Genomic DNA, 20,534 nt, shown 5'->3' with positions numbered 1-20,534 from the left:
TTTTTATTTTTAAATAGATTCTTAGTTTGCTATGACTGAATAAGACCAGTGTTGGGTTTTTGCTTGCTCATTTGTTTGTTTTCATGGTTACTCATTTATTTATGGGTGCATGTGTTTGTGACTTGTACTGATGTCACCAGGCTGAGCCTTTGGCAGCAAACATCTTTACCTTTTGAGCCATTTCACTAGTCCTAACACTAGCTTAGACTCACGGTCAGCAGAATAAACAAAATCACAGCTGCAGCTTCAAAAACGAAGTATGAGACCCAGGCAGTGGTGTGCACAACTCTAATCCCAGCACTCAGGAGGCAGAGGCAGGCAAAGCCCCGAGTTTAAAGCAAGCCTGGTCTACAGAGTGAGTTCCAGGACAGCCAGGGCTACAGAGAGAAACCCTGGCTCAGAAAAGGAGGAAACAGCAACAACAAAAATAGAAGGGTGAGAACCTTACAGACCTGATCTTCTGGAACAAAGCTGCAGTCATGTGAACAGTTCAGCCAGCCAGGCTGAATTCACAGTCTAGCTCTGCCTGCAGCTGCAGCAAACCACAGCTGCTGCAGCAGGGCAACCACTGGTTACTTACTATAAATGTAACTGTTTCCACCTTCAAAGTGACTTCGACACATAAGTTAGACAATACTTGCTGGTTTAATAAGAACAATTAGTTATGCAAATGATTTCTGTATAATTTAATTAAACACACAAAGTTATTGTCTTTATTATTTAATTATTTCTTATTGTTTGTGATAGCCACATAATACCCTCACTCTGTATATGTATCCAATGGCATCCTCTATGTCTGGATAGCTGTATATATGTGAATCAATGTCTTTAGATCTGTATGCCTCTCAGTCAAGAGACCAAATCTGGGCTAACAAGAAAATTCATTGGACAGAAGCACTTTCTGAACAAGCCTGATGGCCTGAGTTTGATTCCTGGAACCCACTGTAAAAGGAGTGGACTAACTCCTGCATTTTCCTCTGATCTCTACACGTGTTATAGCACACACATGATCTCTTTCTCTCCCCGCCCCCACCTCTCATACACACATACAATCAATCAATCAGTCAGTCAATCACTCACTCACTCAAACAATAGTTTTGAAAGCAGACCAACTATATCTATGGAAATAACACCTGTGAAGAATGCAGGGTTTGAGGCCAGGCTGCTTCAGTGCAAATCCTGCTCTGCCCCATACTGTCTGTGGAAGGAGCTTCATCTTTCCCTGCATCCTCACTGCTAAATCAGGCCAATAGTATGTGATACATTGGTAGTTATGAGGATCAATGAAGTAGTTATAATCACATTTGACATTTGATAAGTACTAAATAAATGTAAACGAGCTGGGTGGGGTGGTTGTACGCCTTTAATCCCAGCACTTGGGAGGCAGAGGCAGGTGGATCTCTGTGAGTTCGAGGCCAGCCTGAGCTACAGAGTAAGTTCCAGGAAAGGCGCCAAAGCTACACAGAGAAACCCTGTCTCAAAAAACCAAATAACAAACAAACAAATAAGTAAACTGTGATTTCATACAAAGAATGGGAAATTTTAGTCTAGAATTTAAAGGTACCAGTGTCTGAAATTTCTCTTACACTGTTTTCAGATACTTACATATCTTTGTCTACTGTCACATTGTTCTAGACACATAGAGCAAAACACCCAACTGAAACAAATACTCAGTGTTTTTATGGTAGGTCACCTGACTTCCCCTCTGCCTGTGGATTTTAGAAAACTTGTTAGATGTGGTTCAGAGAACAAGTAGAGCACACAGTTGGTCTTTTTGTTTGTCGTGTTCAAAAAAGGGACTTGTGATATTTGGGTTTCTGAAATTCGTTGGAAATTCATTGCTTTGTTCAGAAACTGCAATAAATGTGTTATGACCAAGAAATATTAATTTAAAAAATTAAAACACATAGGTTGATACACATTTTGCAGGAAGACTCAAATACATGTTTTGAAGGAAGTCAAGGATATTTTTAGTCCCACATATTATACAAATTATGTAAATAGTTAATTACCTTTATAGTATAGTTTTTAAATCAGTGGTTGAATTTAATTCTCAAATATTAGGCACTGACTCAGAAGACATAGTAGGCTTAGAAATTTTCTAAAAGTCAGTCAGGCAATTCTGATAATCAGCTTTCTGTTACTATGACAAAAATACTGAAGAAAATCAAGTTACAGAGTAACAGTGCCACAGGGTAGCAAGAAGCCTTTGCTTTAACACATGGGCCTCTGGGGCACGTGAAGATCAAAACTGTAGCAGCAGACAGTCTGCAATCAGTATTTAGATGGTGAAACTGAGGATGTGCTCACAGGAGTTAAAATAGACAGGAAATGTAATGTTTTTAGAACATTATTATGTGACAATAAAGTAAAATTTATAGGGCATTTTAAAGCTCAGTGTTTAAAGAGGCAAATTTAATATTTAAGACTAGACATACTGCAGTATTAAGTTTAATATCAGGAATATAGTATATGAGAACAAGAAAGAGTCCCCTGAGTTAACCTGAGTTGAGCTGATGATAGAATGGAACTTGACATTTTGCTGACATATTTTATAAAGTGAAGACAAATATTTCTCTTCCTCATTCTATTGTATTTCTAGAACTTAACCTAGTTTCTGGCATGTATTGAGTGCTCAGCAAATACTTAGAGTATGGCAGGAAAGGATACAGTGATTAAAGGTTAGAATAGTAGTCTTTTTTTTTTAAAGTTCAAGAAGACCGAAACTTCATTAGAATAATTAAAAGAGCAAAGCCAGCAGAATTTTACAAAGGACAGTTACATATTTCAAGTGTTTGTCACATTATTATGAAACACACTTGAGGTTTTTATAAGACAGTATAAGAGCTATGAACTGTTTTGTCTTCCCCAAATTTGTAAGTTGAGCCATTAATCCCCAGTGTGATGGTGTTTGGAGGTGGGGCAATGGAGGTAATTAGGATATGAGGGTAAAGATCTCAAGCATGAGATTAGTACCTTTATAATGAGAAGGGAGCTTTCTCTTTGTCTATGAGCATATGGAAAGAAGGTGTCTATCTAAATAGCTTCTTCAAAAATTTCACCATGGGGGCTGGAGAGATGACTCTTCCAGAGGACTCAAGTTCGATTCCCAGAACCCACATGGTGTCTCAAAATTATCTGTAACTCCAGTTCCAGGGAATTTAACACTCTCTTCTGGCCTCTGTAGGCACCCAGCATGTTAACAGTACACAAACACATGTAGACAAAACATCCATATACATAAAAAAAAAAAAATCCAGACATACTGCTACCCCTAAGCTGTCTTAGATTGGGTTTCCATTGCTGTTATAAAATACTATGACCAAGAGCAACTTAGGGAGGAAAAGGTTTATTTCATCTTATAGCTTGTAGTTCATCGCCCAGGAAAGTCAGAGTAGGCACTGGAGGCAGGAACCTGGCTGCGCACTGGCTTGCTCTTCATGCCTTACTAAGCCTGCTTTCTTATAGCACCTGTAGCCACTAGCCTAGGGATAGAATCGCCCCTAGTAAGCTGGGCCCTCCAATATCAACCATCAATTAAGAAAATACTCTACAGGCTTGCCCACAGGCCAATCTGATGTGTGTGTATGTTGGGGGAGCGGGGCACAATTGATCCCTGGTCAACTTGACACAAACACATCACTATTAAACCATAATCATTCATTTCTTATTCTTCCCCAAGAATTCATGTTAATAATAGTATTACAATATAAAACATTCCAACTTTTAGAAGTCCCATAGTCTTTACAAATTCAAACACTTTAAAGGTTCAGTCACTTTAAAATACCCAAAGTCTCTAAAAATATCCATAGTTTCTCTAAAATATCCAAATTCAGAAATTCCAAAACTTTGAAATCTTTTGCAATTGAGTCTCTTAACAGTGATCTCTTGTTTAAAAAAAAAAAAAGTTCACTACTCCAAGAGGGACAGACCAAGGCATAGTTACAATCACATCAGAGTCCAACAGCATTAAAAGTTCAGTGTTGGTCATCTGGAATTCACTTACGGTCTTGGGCTCCCCCAAAGGGCTCAGGCTACTTCTGCTCCACCCTCTGCCACACACAGATCTGTCTCCAAGCCTCCACAGCTTTGTTGTCCTTGGTAGCTGTCCCATGGTACTGGCATCTCCTGAACACTGGCCTCCCCACTGTACCTATGCCACACCTTCACCAATAGCCTTTTCTGGACTCTCTTCAGAGACTCTAACCCCGCCAGATGGTGCCAGGCTGCATTTCTTTCCATGACCCCTTCATCCTCGGGCTTCTCCTGTAACTGAGGCTGCACCTTCATTGATGGCATCACTTGGCCTTTTGAGGGACTCTAGCCCTGCCACACATGCCAAGCTTCAGCTGCTCTTGAGGACTCTTTCATGCCTTCAAAACCAGCACCACCTGGGGAACTTTTATACTACCCAGTTTTGCTGCCATGTGATGGCAGCCTTGGTCCCAACAGGACCACAAGTTCTATGTGCTGATCCTGAGGAAATATTTCCAAACCTTGGATCCTCTGATGCTGGTCTCTCGCTCTCTCTTGCTCTCTCTCACTCTCTTGCTCTCTCTCACTCTCTTGCTCTCTCTCACTCTCTTGCTCTCTCTCGCTCTCCCTCCCTCTCCCTCCCACTCCCTCCCACTCCCTCCCTCCCTTCCTCTCTATGGTTTTTCGAGACAGGGTTTCTCTGTGTAGCTTTGTGTCTTTCCTGGAACTCGCTTTGTAGACCAGGCTGGCCTCGAACTCACAGAGATCCACCTGCCTCTGCCTCCCAAGTGCTGGGATTAAAGGGGTGCACCACCACTGCCTGGCTGGTCTCTTCTTAATCATTGCTAATTTCTCAGCTCCAGCTAGCCAGTAAGGAAAGGTTTCACTTCAGTGGTGCTGCTCTCTTGTTAATCACAGCTGACTCTTCAGCTCCAGCTGACCAGAACCACAGATTCTTAATTCAAAATATTGTACAGCCCAATAGTCTTTTAAGGGACTCTCAAACTTCCTTCTGAAACGTCATAAATTAGGCTTCCATTGTCTGTATCACTCTCAATTGAGGTTCCCTTTTCCAAAATGACTCTGTGTGTGTCACCTGGACATGAACTTAGCCAGCACATGCTTGGATCTTGGACTTACAGCTTCCAGAACTTTGAAAAGTAAATGTCTGTCTTTAAGCCATCCGGTCTATTATTATTGTTGTTGTTGTTGTTGTAGCAGCAAGACCCAGCTAACTCAGTAAGGTACATTTAAGGACCACTTGAAAAGTTTGGATTTTGCCAGATTTTAGAGTCCATCACTTTCTTAGTTCCAAAGAATAATTTTAATAAGCATTTTCAAAGGTATTTCTATCCTAGGAGAAGCCTGTCTTAGTTAGGGTTTCTATTGCTATGAAGAGACACCATGACCACAGCAACTCTTATAAAGGAAACATTTAATTGAGGTGGCTTACGTTTTCAGAGGTTTAGTCCATTATCATCATGGTGGGAGATGGCAGTGTGCAGACATGGTTCTAGAAAAGGAGCTAAGAGTTCTACGTCTTGATTCACAAGCAACAGGAAGTGAACTATATTCTACACTGGGTGTAGCTTGAGCATATGAGACCTCAAAGCCCACCCCCACAGTGACACACTTCCTCCAACAAGGTCACATCCTAATAGTGTCATTCCCTATGGGCCAAGCATTCAAACACATGAGTCTTTGGGGGCCCTTCCTATTGAAACAACCACAAAGCCATACCTATAAACTGCTTTAAAACCCAGGTTGTTATCTTCCTGACATGGTTTCTCAGTCAAGAGGAGTGGCTGGCAGTAGCATAGAGGTTATAGTTAGCAGGTGCTGAGTCTATCTAATACTACAGTAACTATTGCATAAAACAAGGGACTGCTGAGACATCAGTTTATCTACTTTAAATACTTGACTAGTTCCTACTTCCCTTTTTGTTCATTGTTCACTTGGTGCTATGCCTAACTAATTTTAATAAAAATGTATCCTGGCCAACTGAATTAGCCAAAAAGAGAGAGAGAGAGAGAGAGAGAGAGAGAGAGAGAGAGAGAGAGAGAGAGAGAGAAAAGAAAAAAGCAGATTCCTTCACAAATGTCCTTCTTTCCTTGTTCCTGCTCTCTCCTTGCTTCTCCCCTCTCCACTTCCTTGAACATGATAAGATGGCTTTGTTTGTTTAAAGAGATTTTCTGGATATGTTTAGGGTATAGATCATGATGTTGTAAAATATGCATGCACACACTTGCATGCAAGTGCACACATGTGTATAAACTTTTTCCCATTAACAAGTAAACGTATATACTGTCTCATATACTTACCCATTTCCTCCTGTGTGTAAGAGGAGGTATAAAGTTCTAATTAGGTAAATGTTCTAAGTACAGCACATTATTATTAATGTAATATCTATCTTACTTTGATTTTTGTAATTTTTAATGTTTTTTTTTCTTTCTGATGTAGCTCTTCTTAACTTTAAAGTGAAAATTTCCCAAACTCTTTAAGTGAAAAACAATTGAAGTGTTTTTATTCTAGGTTGACTTATCAAAGGACCTCCCTCACTGGAACAAACTTAAATCAGATGAGAAGTATTTCATCTCCCACATCTTAGCCTTTTTTGCAGCCAGTGATGGAATTGTCAACGAAAACTTGGTAAAATTTTTATTTTACTGTTGTTCCTATTTTGTACTTGAATGACAATGTTAATAAAATCACCATAGGTCCTGCCTGAGGAAAGAAAGATGTCTTAATAATAGACTAGATGAAGCTTACTTCTATTTAAAAATGTATGGGGTATGTGTGCATGTATAGGCAGAGGACAGAGGAGGACACTGGCTGTCTTCCTCTGCCTCATTTCCTGAGAGAAAGTCTCTTCACTGAACCTGGTGCTCACCATTATTTAGCTAAGTTGACTGTCCAGGGAGCCAGAGGATCCTCCTGTCTCTGATACCTCAGCACTGGAGTTACAAGCTCACAGACACATGCCCAGACTTTTATGTGAGTGCTGGGGAATCCAGACTAGGGTCCTCATGCTAACGCAACAAGCGTCTTACCCAGTAAAGGTATCTTCCCACACATCAAAGTATGATTTTTGAGTATATTTTTTCTCATTAAGTTTCAGAAGAGAAGATAGTTAACTGTCAAATGACTAGCAATATATTATGGAATCAAGCATAAATTAAACCAATTAAAAGTACATATAGTGTAAGGCTGAAGATGTCCCTCACTATACAGTGCTTGGCTATCATTATAGAGACCCTGAGTTTTAGCCTCAGCAATGTGAAAACAAAATCCAAAATTGCACAGAATTCATAAACTTGATTTTTTTTTGCCTCCGATAACAAACTTAATGGAGAATGTGCCCTTAATAGCCATCTACAGCTCTGTGTAGATATAGGTTCTGCCCCTCATATAGAAATCGTGTTACCATCAGTCAGGAGGAATAGGTTTTTGGTAAGGAGAGCAAAAGTAAGAACATCCAGGATGAACCAGAAGAACTTTAGTGGACCTGTTTACTATTAGGGAAAAGCTCTACAGGGAAAATCACTGGTTTTGATAGGTATTCTAAAACTTACTGTTCAATAGGCAGTGTCTCCACTTCAAAGATGAATGTGCTCCATTGCTTAGGAACACAGTCCATGGAGTTGTAGGCATAGCTCAGTGGGCACCTGCCCAGCATAAGCACAATACTGGGATCAATCTCCAGCACTAATTAGCTGGCTAAACAGTACTGTGTAAGATGCTGCTTTAAAAGACCCATAAAGGCTGAGGATGGAGTACTTGCCTAGCATGAGTAAAATGCTAGGTTTAATCTCAGAGCCACAAACATGCATGTGTGTCATGGTGTGTATGTGTGTAGAAATCAGAGGACAACTCAGATTCTGGGGTGGAGCTCTGGTCATTATGTTTGGCAGCAAGCAACTTTACCTTACAATCCTTCTCACTGATGACTTTTTTTTTTTTTTTTTGAGACAGTGTCTTGCCATGTTTCTCAGTTGGTCTTGAAATCAGTATCCTCCTGTCCAGCTTCCTGAATGCTGGAAAAGACAAAAGATTGTTAGGTGCTTGTAGCGTGTGACCAGGGTTTTGTGAGAGCCTGCTCACTGGTCTCTGTCTTCCTTTTTTCTGTAGGTGGAGCGTTTTAGTCAGGAGGTACAGGTTCCAGAGGCCCGCTGTTTCTATGGCTTTCAGATTCTCATCGAGAATGTTCATTCAGAGATGTACAGTTTACTAATAGATACTTACATCAGAGATCCAAAGAAAAGGTATTACTATGTGTGTGTGGCGGGGGTTATTTATGAAGGTTAGGTTTTTGCTTACATTAAAAGTAGAACTTATGCCAAAACTACAATATTAAAAGATTATTCACATATGGAAGTTCATGAGTATAGTTTTCTTTTCTTTTTTTAAAAGATTTATTTATTTATTATGTATACAGTATTCTGTCTGCATATATTCTGCACGCCAGAAGAGGGCACCAGATCTCATTACAGGTGTTTGTGAGCCACCACGTGGTTGCTGGAAATTGAACTCAGGACCTCTAGAAGAGCAGCCAGTTCTCTTAACCTCTAAGCCATCTCTCCAGCCTGATTATAGTTTTCTATTGCTCAATAATGTGTCAGATTAAACCAGTTAGTCTTTAGATAATTAATACCATCTTAAAACCTTGTTTGTATTTGTAAATTGAATATTGGCATTTCATTGATTTTTTTAGATCAGTTTATATCCAAGTCATTAATCTGAGTTTCACTTTTATTTCTGTATTCATAATTATGAACATGTAAAAATATAGAAAAACTAGATTTGGTAAGTATTTTGTAAGAGTTACAATTATTGTCTCTGATTATTAAAACTTAGTCCAATTAATAGAAACAAATGAATAATTTTTTCCATGATGTTTTTTGTTTTTATAGGGAATTTTTGTTTAATGCAATTGAAACAATGCCATATGTTAAGAAAAAAGCAGACTGGGCTCTGCGCTGGATAGCAGATAGAAAGTCTACTTTTGGTATGTAGCGCTAACTTGTATGCCATCAGGTTAGCCGCCAGTGGTTATGATGCATGAGAGCGGAGTGCAGAGATTTCAGTGTACTAGTGCACTGGCGCACTGGTGAATCACTAGTGAATCACTAGTGCACTGGAATCACTGTAGAATGACTAATTAGAAACTGTGCTAAGCTGTGACTTACATTGAATACATTAGAACTTGGAAAGGTGAGATCTCAACATGCACACTGACAAGTAAAAAAGTCACATAGAACCCAGTAAAGAGTGTTGTAGTCACCTGCCATTTGTGTCCAATTTAAAGAGTGCCAGGGATTTAAAGCAAGTCAAGTCCTAACAATCACTGGAAACAAAGATCTAGTTTCTAAAAGTGCAAAATTAGTATAGTCAACCAGGACCAGAAACAGTTTACAGTAACAAGCTTAGTTTATACTGGTAAGTGAAACGCAGATATACTTCTGGATAAGTTGAGACCACTCCCCTTTTATATGAGGCAGGGCCTCACTCTATGTGTAGGTCAGTATGGATAAGTTGAGACACCCCCCTTTTATGAGGCAGGGTCTCACTCTATGTGGAGCTCAGGATGGCCTCTAACTCACTTGCTCAGTCTTCTGAACACTGAGACAAGCATGTGTCACTCAGCCTAGCCTTACAATTTTTTAAAATTAATTTTTGTTTGGGAAGGACGGGCATGCGTGTGCCATGGTACGTACGTGTGTGAACTATGGAGAAAAAAGGAAGAGTGGGACATACAATTGGTAGCTTTCCTTTTTGGGTAGTGGAACTCCAAGTCAGTGGTGTGGGCATGATTTGCCGTGCAGCACACTTGCTGTTGCCTTCAGCCTGCAGCAGATATGTGGCTCTGAGGGGCCACCTGCACCTTAGCACTTTCAAAGGCAGCTAGCTCTGGGACTTCGCTCAGCCTTTGTGGATGGAGACTTCTTGGTAAGATCTATACCAAGCAAGATCCAGGAGAGCAGCTGTTCTTTCCCTGCTTCTAAAATCTTTTCTATAAGTCTGCCGCTTTTAGCTGAAGGGAAATTTAAAAATAATTCTTTGAAAACATTTCTTTGTTTTAAAGTTTATATATAATGCTATAAAAAGATTCAGTTCCCTTGTTGGAGATTTAGCTCAGTGGTAGAGTGCTTGCCTAGCAAGCACAAGGCCCTGGGTTCAGTCCTCAGCTCTGGAAAAAAAAAAGAGAGAGAGAGAGAGAGAGATTCAGTTCCCATAAAGCTAAAAAGTTCCAATTATTTGTCTGTTTTTTTTTTTTTTTAATTGAAACATACTGTCTGGTTTAAGATTGGCAGATAGATATATTAACCCTTAATATATGTTTTGAAATTACATTTGTAAATCTCAAAAAATAGTATTTATACAATCTTAGTGCATTGCACTGTGGACTCCGCTGTACTTAAAAAATATACCCTAACTAAACAAATTATGAGGCATTTACCTTCATTACAATTTTTAGAATAAATGTCTTGGTTGTCTTTTTATTTCACACATATTCTCAAAAGTTTATAAAATGTATCTGTATCTCTTAAAATCTTTTTGTTCATCAGTATGTGTTCATGTGTGGATGCACTTGTATGGTGCAAGCACGTGTGTGTGCACATGTCTGTGGAGGTCAGAAACTGATGTGTCTTCCTGAATCATTCTCCTCCGTCCTTCCTCTCCTTTCCTTGTGTGTGTGTGTGTGTGTGTGTGTGTGTGTGTGTGTGTGTGTGTGTTTATGCATTGTATATGCGTCTGTGCACATATGTGTGCAGGTATACACCCACGTGTGAGTGTAAAATCCAGAAGTCGATGTCAAATCTCTTCCTTTATTGCTCTCCATCTTTTTATTTTTTAAAGATTTACTCATTTAAAAAATTTTGTGTATGTGTATGCCTACATGAGTTTATATGCACCATATGTGTACAGGTGCAGCAGAGGCTAGAGAAAGTTGGATTCTCTGGAGCTGGAGTTGCAGGCAGTTGTGAGGCACCAGATAATGAATGCTGGGAACTGAACCTGGCTCCTCTTCAAGAGCAGTAAGCATCCTTAACCTCTGAGTCATTTCTCCAGACCCTTAATGTATTTTTAGTAATGGATACTTTTATCTTTTGACAACTTCATACATATATACACAATATTTTGATCATATAGCTCCTGAAATCACCCCTTCTACATGTTCCCTTCCCACCTCCATGTCTTCTTATTTCTTTATGGTCCACCAAATCCAGCTAGTGCTGTCCACATGTGCATGTGTGGGGACCCATCCACAGAGTAGGGGCAACCTACCAGCAGCCAGACACCTCAGCAGCTATCAACTGCCAGTAGAGTCTCAGCTATTGTCATGGGGCCTCATGAGCAATTCCTCATTTTTAATTAGCATATGTTAATTGTGCATAATAGTGGGTTTCATTATGACATCTCCATACATATACATAATGTATTTGACCATATTCAAACACATCCCATTAGCCTCTCTTGTACCTTCCCACTTTGCTAATCCCCTTCCTCTCCCCAAATGGCCTTCCTTCTACTTTTCATGTCTATGCTTGTGTGTGTGTGTGTGTATGTGTGTGTGTGTGTGTGTGTGTGTGTGCGTGTGAGAGAGAGAGAGAGAGAGACCCCCAATGAGTTTCATTAGTTTACAGAAATGTAAGGGAGAGTTTGCTTGTAAAAGCATGGGCACCTTAGCCAGTAGCTGTACCACTGAAGACAGGGTCTGGCACTGAACCTGGAGCTCACCCCTTGGGCAGGTCTCTTCAGGAATCCTCTTGTATCCATTTCCCCAGTGCTAGGATTGCATGTGTGCCTGCCACTCCTGGCTTTTCACATGGATGCTGAGCATTCAGACTCCTGTCCTCATGTTATTTTCCCAGCCCCTCCTTAAAATCTTTTAATTCTCTCCAAAAATAGTCTTCTGTAGCTGTTTCTTATGGTTCTTACTCTTCAGCATTCACATAAATGCCCAGAGTAGTTAAAATAGCTCTCCTCTTATGTTTACTTTTATTCCAGTTCTCTTACAGATAATTGTCCATATGGCACTACTTTAATACTTAAAAATGTCAGTTATTATTGTCTGTTAGTTGCAAGATAAAAGTACCATAAACTAATATTCAATTAAGGATGAGATGAAGCAGTGATTATTTTTGTATTGTAATATTTATTATATTCACATGAAAGTTTTCTGTATTTCTTTCAAAGCAGCTTTTTAAATGGCACCTATAAAGATAAACTAGAAGTTTTTCTCATGTCAGAAGTTATTAATAGTCAGTTTGGATTCACGTCTCTTTGCTGTGGTTGATCTGTTTGGTGTGAGATGAGCAAGGAAAGAGCAAGGACAAACAATCTCCTCTAGAGACAGCCAGCAACACTTCAGTCGGCCTGCTTTCTGAGATTTAAGTGTTTTTTCTGAAATTAGAAAGTCTGGATTTCAGCATAAAAATTGGACATATCTATAGAATGGATTTAAATCTTAAATTTTTATTTATTTATATATTTATTTATGTGTGTGTGAGTGTGTGTGTGTGTGTGTGTGTGTGTGTGTGTGTGTGTATGTGTATGTATGTGTGTGTTATAATCCAAAATACCCTAGAGACAGTGTCACAGCTATGATATCACTATTTAGGAATGAGTTTCTACAGAGTCCTTGCCTAACAGTGAATCAACTTTTAAGTTGGCTCTTCTATCTTTAATAGAACATTTTATCCTATAGGTAAATTCATTGCCTTCAGGTGATTTTTAAAATTATTCTGCAAGGATAATGTTTTTGAAATGTTTACAGCTAATCTTTTAGCAACAATAGGCTGCTAACAAAATATAAACCTTAGCAACCACTCCTCCCGTTAGAGGAAGCCAGCTATCATAAAGTTTATCTTGCACTTCCCATTCTTGTATACACACATATGTACACATAGTGAACTCACACACATGTGTCTGCACTAACAGGCACATGCTCTTTACAGGCAAATCACCTCTCATTAATTTATTTATTTGATGTATGGAAATCCTTTTTTGTGTGTGCAGACTACATCATCTACTCAAGTCCATGTTTGCTGCAAGGTTTGAAACAGACATGTCTCCTTTAGCAGGCAGGGGTGGAAAACCTCTGCCCTGAAGACCTTTGTGCAGAGTACTGACTTGTTTGTTTCCTTTCTTAGGAAGGTAGTGTAATGTAGCAAAAAAGCCCTATGTATTTGTAAACTTGCAAATGTCTGCAGCATCTAGTTAGGAAATGGAACTGTTTTGTCTTGTAGGGGAAAGAGTGGTGGCTTTCGCTGCTGTGGAAGGCATTTTCTTCTCTGGGTCATTTGCTGCTATATTCTGGCTGAAGAAGAGAGGCCTCATGCCCGGACTCACTTTTTCAAATGAGCTGATCAGCAGGGATGAGGTAAGGAAGTGTTTTGTTATGTGTGGTCGTTTATTGTTCTTTCCCTGGAGAAGATGCATGTAGCGACACAGTGTTCTGACAATGAAAAGGAAATGGACACGCACTTCTGTGGCCTGTGAGACTTTGTTTTCCTTCTACAGCTCCTACTGTTCCTCCTTGGTCTCTGCTTATCCTTAGATATGACTGGACTTCTAGATTCTTGCCTGAGTCTCATTATTTGTGACTTCCTGGCTGATTTTATTTGTTGTCATGGAATCAGTCACCATCTAAATGTTTATAACTCCTCAAGTTTTATCTGTATTCAGATACTCTTTCCCAAGTTCCAAACCTACATTCAAGTGCATGCTGGGTGTTTCTTCTGGGAGCCTCCACATGTATCTCAGAAGTCAAGATTCATTGTCATCTCCAAACGATGTCCTCTCCCCATCACAGCCCTGACATCCTGGGAGCCACTTTAAGATGCTGCTTTCTCTCCCTGCACATCCATCTTGCTCTATCTGCAATACCTTCTCATTTGCCTCCCATTTTTATTATTATTTTCACTCATTGATCACTGTTTCCAAAGAGGCAGCTCAACATTCCCAGTTCCATTAGGTCAAGCTGGCTACTGCTGCTTTGATGGACCGCTTGTCCTCAAAAGCTCTTAGCCTGCGTGTATCTCTCTGCTTGGTCAGACTCTAAGCTTTTTAGCATGGAGACTACTCCTATTTCTACTTATTTCAATGTTTGGTCCACGACAGCCATCCAGTTCACATTAGTCCACACTAACCTGGGCGCCTCAGCTTTTGTCTTCCTAAGTAACCTTCTCAAGTTACTTCTCTGACCCTCCATTTCTTCAAAAATAAACTAACAGGGGTTATTACAGTGTAAGGAAACAGTATGTGTGAAAAGTATTTAAATTTTTCAAAGATTTATTATTTATTTTATGTGTTTGGAAGTTTTACCTACATGTATGTAGTGTCCATGTGCATGCCTGGTGCCCTTGGAGTTCAAAAGAGAATGTTAGAGCATCTAGAACTGGAATTGTTGATGGTTGTGAGCTACCATGTGGGTGCTTGGAAACCAAACCTGGTTCTTTTAAAGAGCAAGTGCTCTTAACTCCCATGATACTGTCAAAATTAACTCCCAACCCTGTGAAAAGTATTATTTAAGTACATAAATGCTTCATATAATTATATTCTTCTGTTTGATGTCTTTAACTTTCTAATAACTTAAACAATAAATGCCATAATTATTATAGAGTATTTAGCAAAAAGGTCAACAAACTCAGAGGTAATAATGTTTACTTATTGTATTCCTTTATAGACTTTTCTACATTTAAATGTTTCTCTTTCTCCAGCACCCCTGTGTGTATATATCATATTTTTATAATTTGTAGTTTTTATATTTTTTTGTTTGTTAGAGAAGGGATCTCACCATGTTGTTTTAATTTCTGCACAGTGGCTGCGCCTTAATCTACTGCTATTTCAGCCAGCAATTGCAATTCTGCAGTTACCGGCCTGCTTCTCTAGCACTGGCTCTGTCACTGCTGCTAAAGGGAGCTTTAACTAAACCTCTATCGTTCTGTTTATAAGATTAAAAGGCTGGGGTGAAAACCTGCTATCTCAGAGATGCTGGGTCACAACTAGCTAACCTTCCTTCCTTGCTGGCGTCTCCAAAAGACTTGTGCTCCCGCTTCCCCAAACCAGAAAAGGCCACACCACTCCAAACCCTACCCTACGACTTCCTGTGTCTCTCTATCTTTCCTGGATGTCCTCTGATGTTCTATGATAACTTTCTGTCAACTAGTTGCTAGTGTAGCCTCCTGACCCAAGGTTAATTTTATTTAATTAATGCATATGCAAACTTGGGGTTCAGTGTGATCTAATATCCCCAAACACCATGCAGCCCAGGCTAACCTTGAATTGGATATTTTCCTGCCTTTACTTCTTGAGTGTTGGGATTACAGGCATTAGTTACCACACCATTTTTTTTCCAGCTGGCAAATGTTGTGATCCTTTTTCTTTATATTAATCATTATTTCAAAACAGTTTGTTAGGGTTGTAATATTCTGGTGAATGAATGTATCATTTATTTGATACTAATTAGAAACTGGTTCTTGAAATTTGTTTAGCTTTTTTCTTTTTGAGATGACATCTTATTGTGTAACCCTAGCCGGCTTGAAACTTGCTATGTAGACCAGGCTTGCCTTGAACTCACAAGAGATCTGCCTGCCTCTGCCTCCTGAGTAGTGGTGTTAAAAATATTCACCACCATGCCAGGTTGTTTTGCTTTAATAAAGTGAAACTTTGCATATAAGCTTTTAAGTTTTCTTTTTCTTAAATTCAGTCACAAAGAAGAATTAGCAGGTCATTTATATTCACTCTCAAGTTTCTTTCCTGAAATTTTATAGCAGTTCCCAGCTCCACTTAACCATGCATGGACATTTTCTTACCTTATCCTCACCAGAGCTTAGATAATATGCTAAATGCTTGACAGTCTGATAGGTAAGCTGGCACTTCAGTAGTGCATTGATTTTCACCTGTTTATTGCTGGTGGTGAGCTTTTCTCATAACTGTATTAGTTCTTTGTGTATTTTCTGTAGCTGCCTCTTGTCCTTTGCCTTTATTCCAGTTGTGATGGTTATGGTTTTCTTGCTTAGCTACTGTTACTATTTTAAAGCCATTATATGGTATCCTGTAATCCTTAAAGGAAGGTTCGTGTTTGCCATGGTTATTGGCATATTCCTAACACACAGTAATTGATTGGCCTCTTTTATTATTATTGTTTTTGTGACAAGGTTTCTCTGTGTAGCCCTGGCTGTCCTGGAACTTGCTCTGTAGACCAGGCTGGCCTCAAACTTAGAGATTCACCTGTCTTTGTCTCCTAAGTGTTGGGATTGAAGGAGTATACTACCATCCTTGGTTTGATTTACCTCTTTTAACATTGTTTACTGAATTTGTTTTATGTGTGTGTGTATCATGCAATTTCAATTTCATTGTATTTATTTTAAACATTTTCTCAAATTGTCCTTTGATTTGAAAAAAATGTATTGCATGTATTTGTGTGTGTGTGTGTGTGTGTGTGTGTGTGTGTGTGTGTGTGTGTGTCACCTGCCATGGCACACATATGGAAGTCAGGATATCTTGTAGTATCCTCTGGGTCACTCCTACCATGTTGGTTCTATGGACTGACCTCAAGTGGTCCGGGTTGGCAGCAAAGCCTTTGCCCCTCGGGCCATCCTGCTTGCCATGAGGGTTTTAGAGAAAGGGTCCCCATGTCTTCCAGGCTGGTCTCAGACTCACTATTTAGCAGATGATAATCTTGACTTCTCTAATCCTCTTACCTCTACCCCTGACTGCTAGAATCACAGATGTGAGCCAACACAGCAGTTTTATCCTGTGCTGAGGAACAAGATCAGGGTCTCAAGCCTGCTAAGCAAGCACTCTACCATTGAGCTGTTTCCTGGTCCTCTTCCTTTTGTTTTGAGATAGGGACTTACAAAGTTGCCTAGATTGACACCGGACACGTTCTGTAGCCCAGAAGGTCTTGATCTTCTGATTCTCCTCCCTCAACTTCTCTAGTATCTGAGATTACAAGCCTGTACTTAAGTGGGCTCTGGTATTTTTAATAATTGGTAGAATACATCTCAAAATGTTCATTTTTAAGATGTCTTGTAAAGTTAAACCCATTTATCCTTCTAGAGTAGTTTTTGGATTAAAAAGTGTCAGGATTTTGATTGGAATTGCTTTAAATTGCAAAGTTAATTTTATTCATTTACTGATCTAACAATTAGGCTTCCCTTTGATTTACTGGCTCTTCAGTAGTTAGCTAGCTGCCAGTTCTAGTCAAGATTTAACACCTCTCATATTGCCTTTGCTAATCCAAGCATTCTCCTAAGTCAACTCAGTGGGGAAAAAGATAACTAGTACAATTCCCATGATTGGCTTTTCAAAGGGTGTGGGGTTTGTTTATTTAGATAGTTTTACCAGAGAATAATTAGGTAGGTAATATTTGAAACAGTCTTTGACATGAGGTTCTTATCTGAGTGGTTGGTCTTTTGTTGTTTTAATTCTGAATTGTAATCTTTCCCTTCCTTGTCACTTACCAAGTTATTTTTCTTTGTATTTTAAAAATATTGATTGATTTTACCTTGGCATCATAATCTAAAAGTTAATATTGCTGGGAAATCTATCATCTTCCTATATGTGGCCTTGTTTTCTTTTTATGTTTTGAATTTGTGAAAATTCCCTTCTGCTTTTTGGATTTCAGCTTGTTATCATCTGCTGGGGTTTGGAGGCTTGAATACAGGCTAACTCTCACTGGTTTGCTCTGCAGCTACTTAAGGTTACTTAGTGCTCACCGCATCCACTGCAGCACTGTGCTCCAGGCTGTCTCCCAGTGTACTTTCCTCGGTGGTGCTGTTACCTGCCATGGCTGCAGGGGGTGTGCATCCTGCTCTTCCGTTTGCATTGCGCCAGGCTCCCTTTTCTCTTGAATGTAAACCTAATAATATAAACACTGTCTTTTGGGAGTCTCTCTGAGCTCCATTTGCTCTTTAAGTGCTGCTGTATTGGCTGCTTTTCCTGTTGCCCTGACAAGCAGCAGCTTAGAAAGGAAGGCCTTGCTTTGACATACAGGTCAAGGGCATGTGTCCGTCACAGTACGGGAGGCACAGGCAGCTCAGGCTGGCCATGTTGTATCCCGGTTATGAAGCAGAGAGTGATGCATGCTGGTGCTCAACTCACTTTCTGCTTTTTATTTGGTCCAGGACCCCAGCCTATGGAATGGTACCACCTACATTTAGGAACATATCTTCCCACCTTTATTAGCCTAATATAGAAAAATCACAGACATGCTCAGAGGTTTGTTTCTATGGTGATTCTCAATCCCATCAAACTGGCAACCAAGATTTATCACCATAACTAATTACTGTTTTTCAATCATTCTTTAAATTTTTGACATTTAAAAACCAATCAGTTTTCATGTTGTCTCTTCTAACATTGTTTTCCTTTTCAAAATGTTTTTGTTACAAAATTTTTTGGTTAGTTTATAAATTAGTATTCATATTATAAAATGTTAATAATATAAAATGTTAATAAACTAAGATTTATTATCATTAAAAGTTTCTATTATAAGTTATCTACTTGGTTTTCAATGCAGTTTGGAGGAGAGAGGCTCCTGGCTCTGTTAACCCTTTCATCTTCAGGAAGTTCCCTGTTCCTACATCATATAGCACATTGACACATTATATGCAGGTAGCTAATTGAAGTTCTCTGATGGTAGTACCTGTCTTCTGTTTTAGGGACTTCATTGTGACTTTGCTTGCCTGATGTTTCAATACTTGGTAAATAAGCCTTCAGAAGGAAGGGTCAGGGAGATCATTTTGGATGCTGTTAAAATTGAGCAGGTAAGTGTGAGAATCCCATTATCACATGACTGTATTCTATTTTATATTCATTTTTTGCTTTATTTTTATTTTATTTATGTGCATGGATGTTTTGCCTGCATGCATGTCTATGCTTCACATGCTTGCCTGCTGCCCAGAGTCCAGAAAAGGACAACAGATCTCCTGGTTGCATATGGTTGCGAGGTACCATGTGAGTGCTGGGAATGAAACCCAGTTCCTCCAGAAGAGCAGCCAGAGCTTTTAACTACTGACCAATCTCTCCAGGCCCCACAGTTTGTTTTGAAATAGTGCCTTAACTCTGTGGGCTATCCTTGAACTCCTGGGCTAATGTAGCCCTTCTCCCTGATACTGGCACTGTGCCACTGTGCCTAGAAGCATTTGACTGCTAATTTGTAGTTTGTATGTCAATATCAGCAAATTAACGTAGTCCAATTTGACAGTTATCTTCATTACTTTTCCATTGCTGTGATAAAACACCAATTTACAAAAGAAAAACATTTGATTTGGGGTTCAAGGTTGCAGAGTCCATGACCATCATGGCAGGGAGCATGGCAGCAGGTAGGCAGGGTACTGGATCAGTAGCTGAGAACTTGTATCCTTATCTGAAGTAGGAAGCAGAGAGAGCTAACCCCCAGTGACACACCTCCAACAAGGCCACACCTCCTTGTCCTTCCCAAACAGATCCACCAACTGAGGACCAAGTATGAAAACATATAAAACTATGGTGGCCATTCTCATTCAAACTACAATAGTACTGACACATGATGTATTGTTACCTCCATTTATAATTTGATTAAAAGTCAGTCTTTAATATATATCAGGGTTTTCTGTGTGCTTGGTTTATTTCAGGGCTATATTTTTGTTTTAAATAAATTAATTATATTTAATTTATCTTAAATATGATTCCATAGTAAACATTTTAATTGTTGTAGCTTCTTAGTTTTATATTTCTAACTACTAGAGAGGAATGATAATTTTTGTTTTATGGTTTCAATGACATAGCAGGATATCTAGGTGAAGCACAACCCAAACATTCACAAAATGCATAAGTAAGTGAATTAGTAGAGTAAAACTTAATTATGGCATGTAAAGATTGTGGCTAGAAGCATCTTAATAGTCTACTTAAAAAGTATTTTTATCACTCTAAAGAACTAACTCAAAAATGAAATTTGCTTGACTTGTTTTTGAACAGTGCATAAGTTATAGGCATGGTTTTCATGCTGTGAGGGGGAAAGGTGTATGTATATTGGCATCTTTTTACCATTTTGAGGATGAATTTTATAGTTAATATGCTTTTATTTTTCATCTATTAATAGTTTACCACTGTCTTCAAGTACAATTAGATTTCAGTATATCTCCCAACCTCCAAATCCATATCTGTCAATTATTCTCTATAATCAATGCCTTTTTCTTGGCTCACTTTGTGGTCCTGCTTCCCATGGTGGTGGTCTTTGGGGAAGTTTTGTCTGGATACTTTAGGACAAAGCATCACCATTTCTCTGTTGAGAAAAATCTAGGAATCAGGTCCTTTACGTACTATTTTAAAAGATTCAATAATTTGCTGTTTTCTTTTTAACTTTGGCCCCTGGAGAAAGTGAAATGCTATAATTAGTAATATCCCAAACATTTGTAGACAGATGACCATCATTGTCATGTAAATTTATTCTGGCATACTTTCCTTGAGCAAAACCAGTGTCTAGACTATGAAGAAAACTAAACTCTTCTGGTTGTCTTCTCCATGAGATTGTTCATGGCTCAGAAGGTGCGGTCTCTCATAGCAAGGAC

The 20,534-nt window shown here is 39.1% G+C and overlaps 1 protein-coding gene across 2 annotated transcripts in view; it reads left to right on the top strand.

The window, feature by feature from the left end:
- The window catches only part of Rrm2b (ribonucleotide reductase regulatory TP53 inducible subunit M2B), a 37,716-nt gene that overhangs the window by 13,442 nt on the left and 3,740 nt on the right, over nucleotides 1-20,534 (top strand). For both annotated transcript variants that reach the window (XM_036209020.1, XM_036209019.1), the window contains exons 3-7: nucleotides 6,508-6,624; nucleotides 8,104-8,237; nucleotides 8,886-8,980; nucleotides 13,227-13,360; nucleotides 18,645-18,749. In XM_036209020.1, coding sequence (XP_036064913.1) covers nucleotides 6,508-6,624; nucleotides 8,104-8,237; nucleotides 8,886-8,980; nucleotides 13,227-13,360; nucleotides 18,645-18,749 — 585 coding nt within the window. The remainder of the gene's footprint in view (nucleotides 1-6,507; nucleotides 6,625-8,103; nucleotides 8,238-8,885; nucleotides 8,981-13,226; nucleotides 13,361-18,644; nucleotides 18,750-20,534) is intronic.

The sequence above is a fragment of the Onychomys torridus genome, chromosome 16 (genome assembly GCF_903995425.1).
Source record: "Onychomys torridus chromosome 16, mOncTor1.1, whole genome shotgun sequence".
Lineage (NCBI taxonomy): Eukaryota > Metazoa > Chordata > Mammalia > Rodentia > Cricetidae > Onychomys > Onychomys torridus.
The sequence above is the reverse complement of the archived record's forward strand: the minus strand, read 5'-3'. Positions and strand labels throughout refer to the sequence as shown.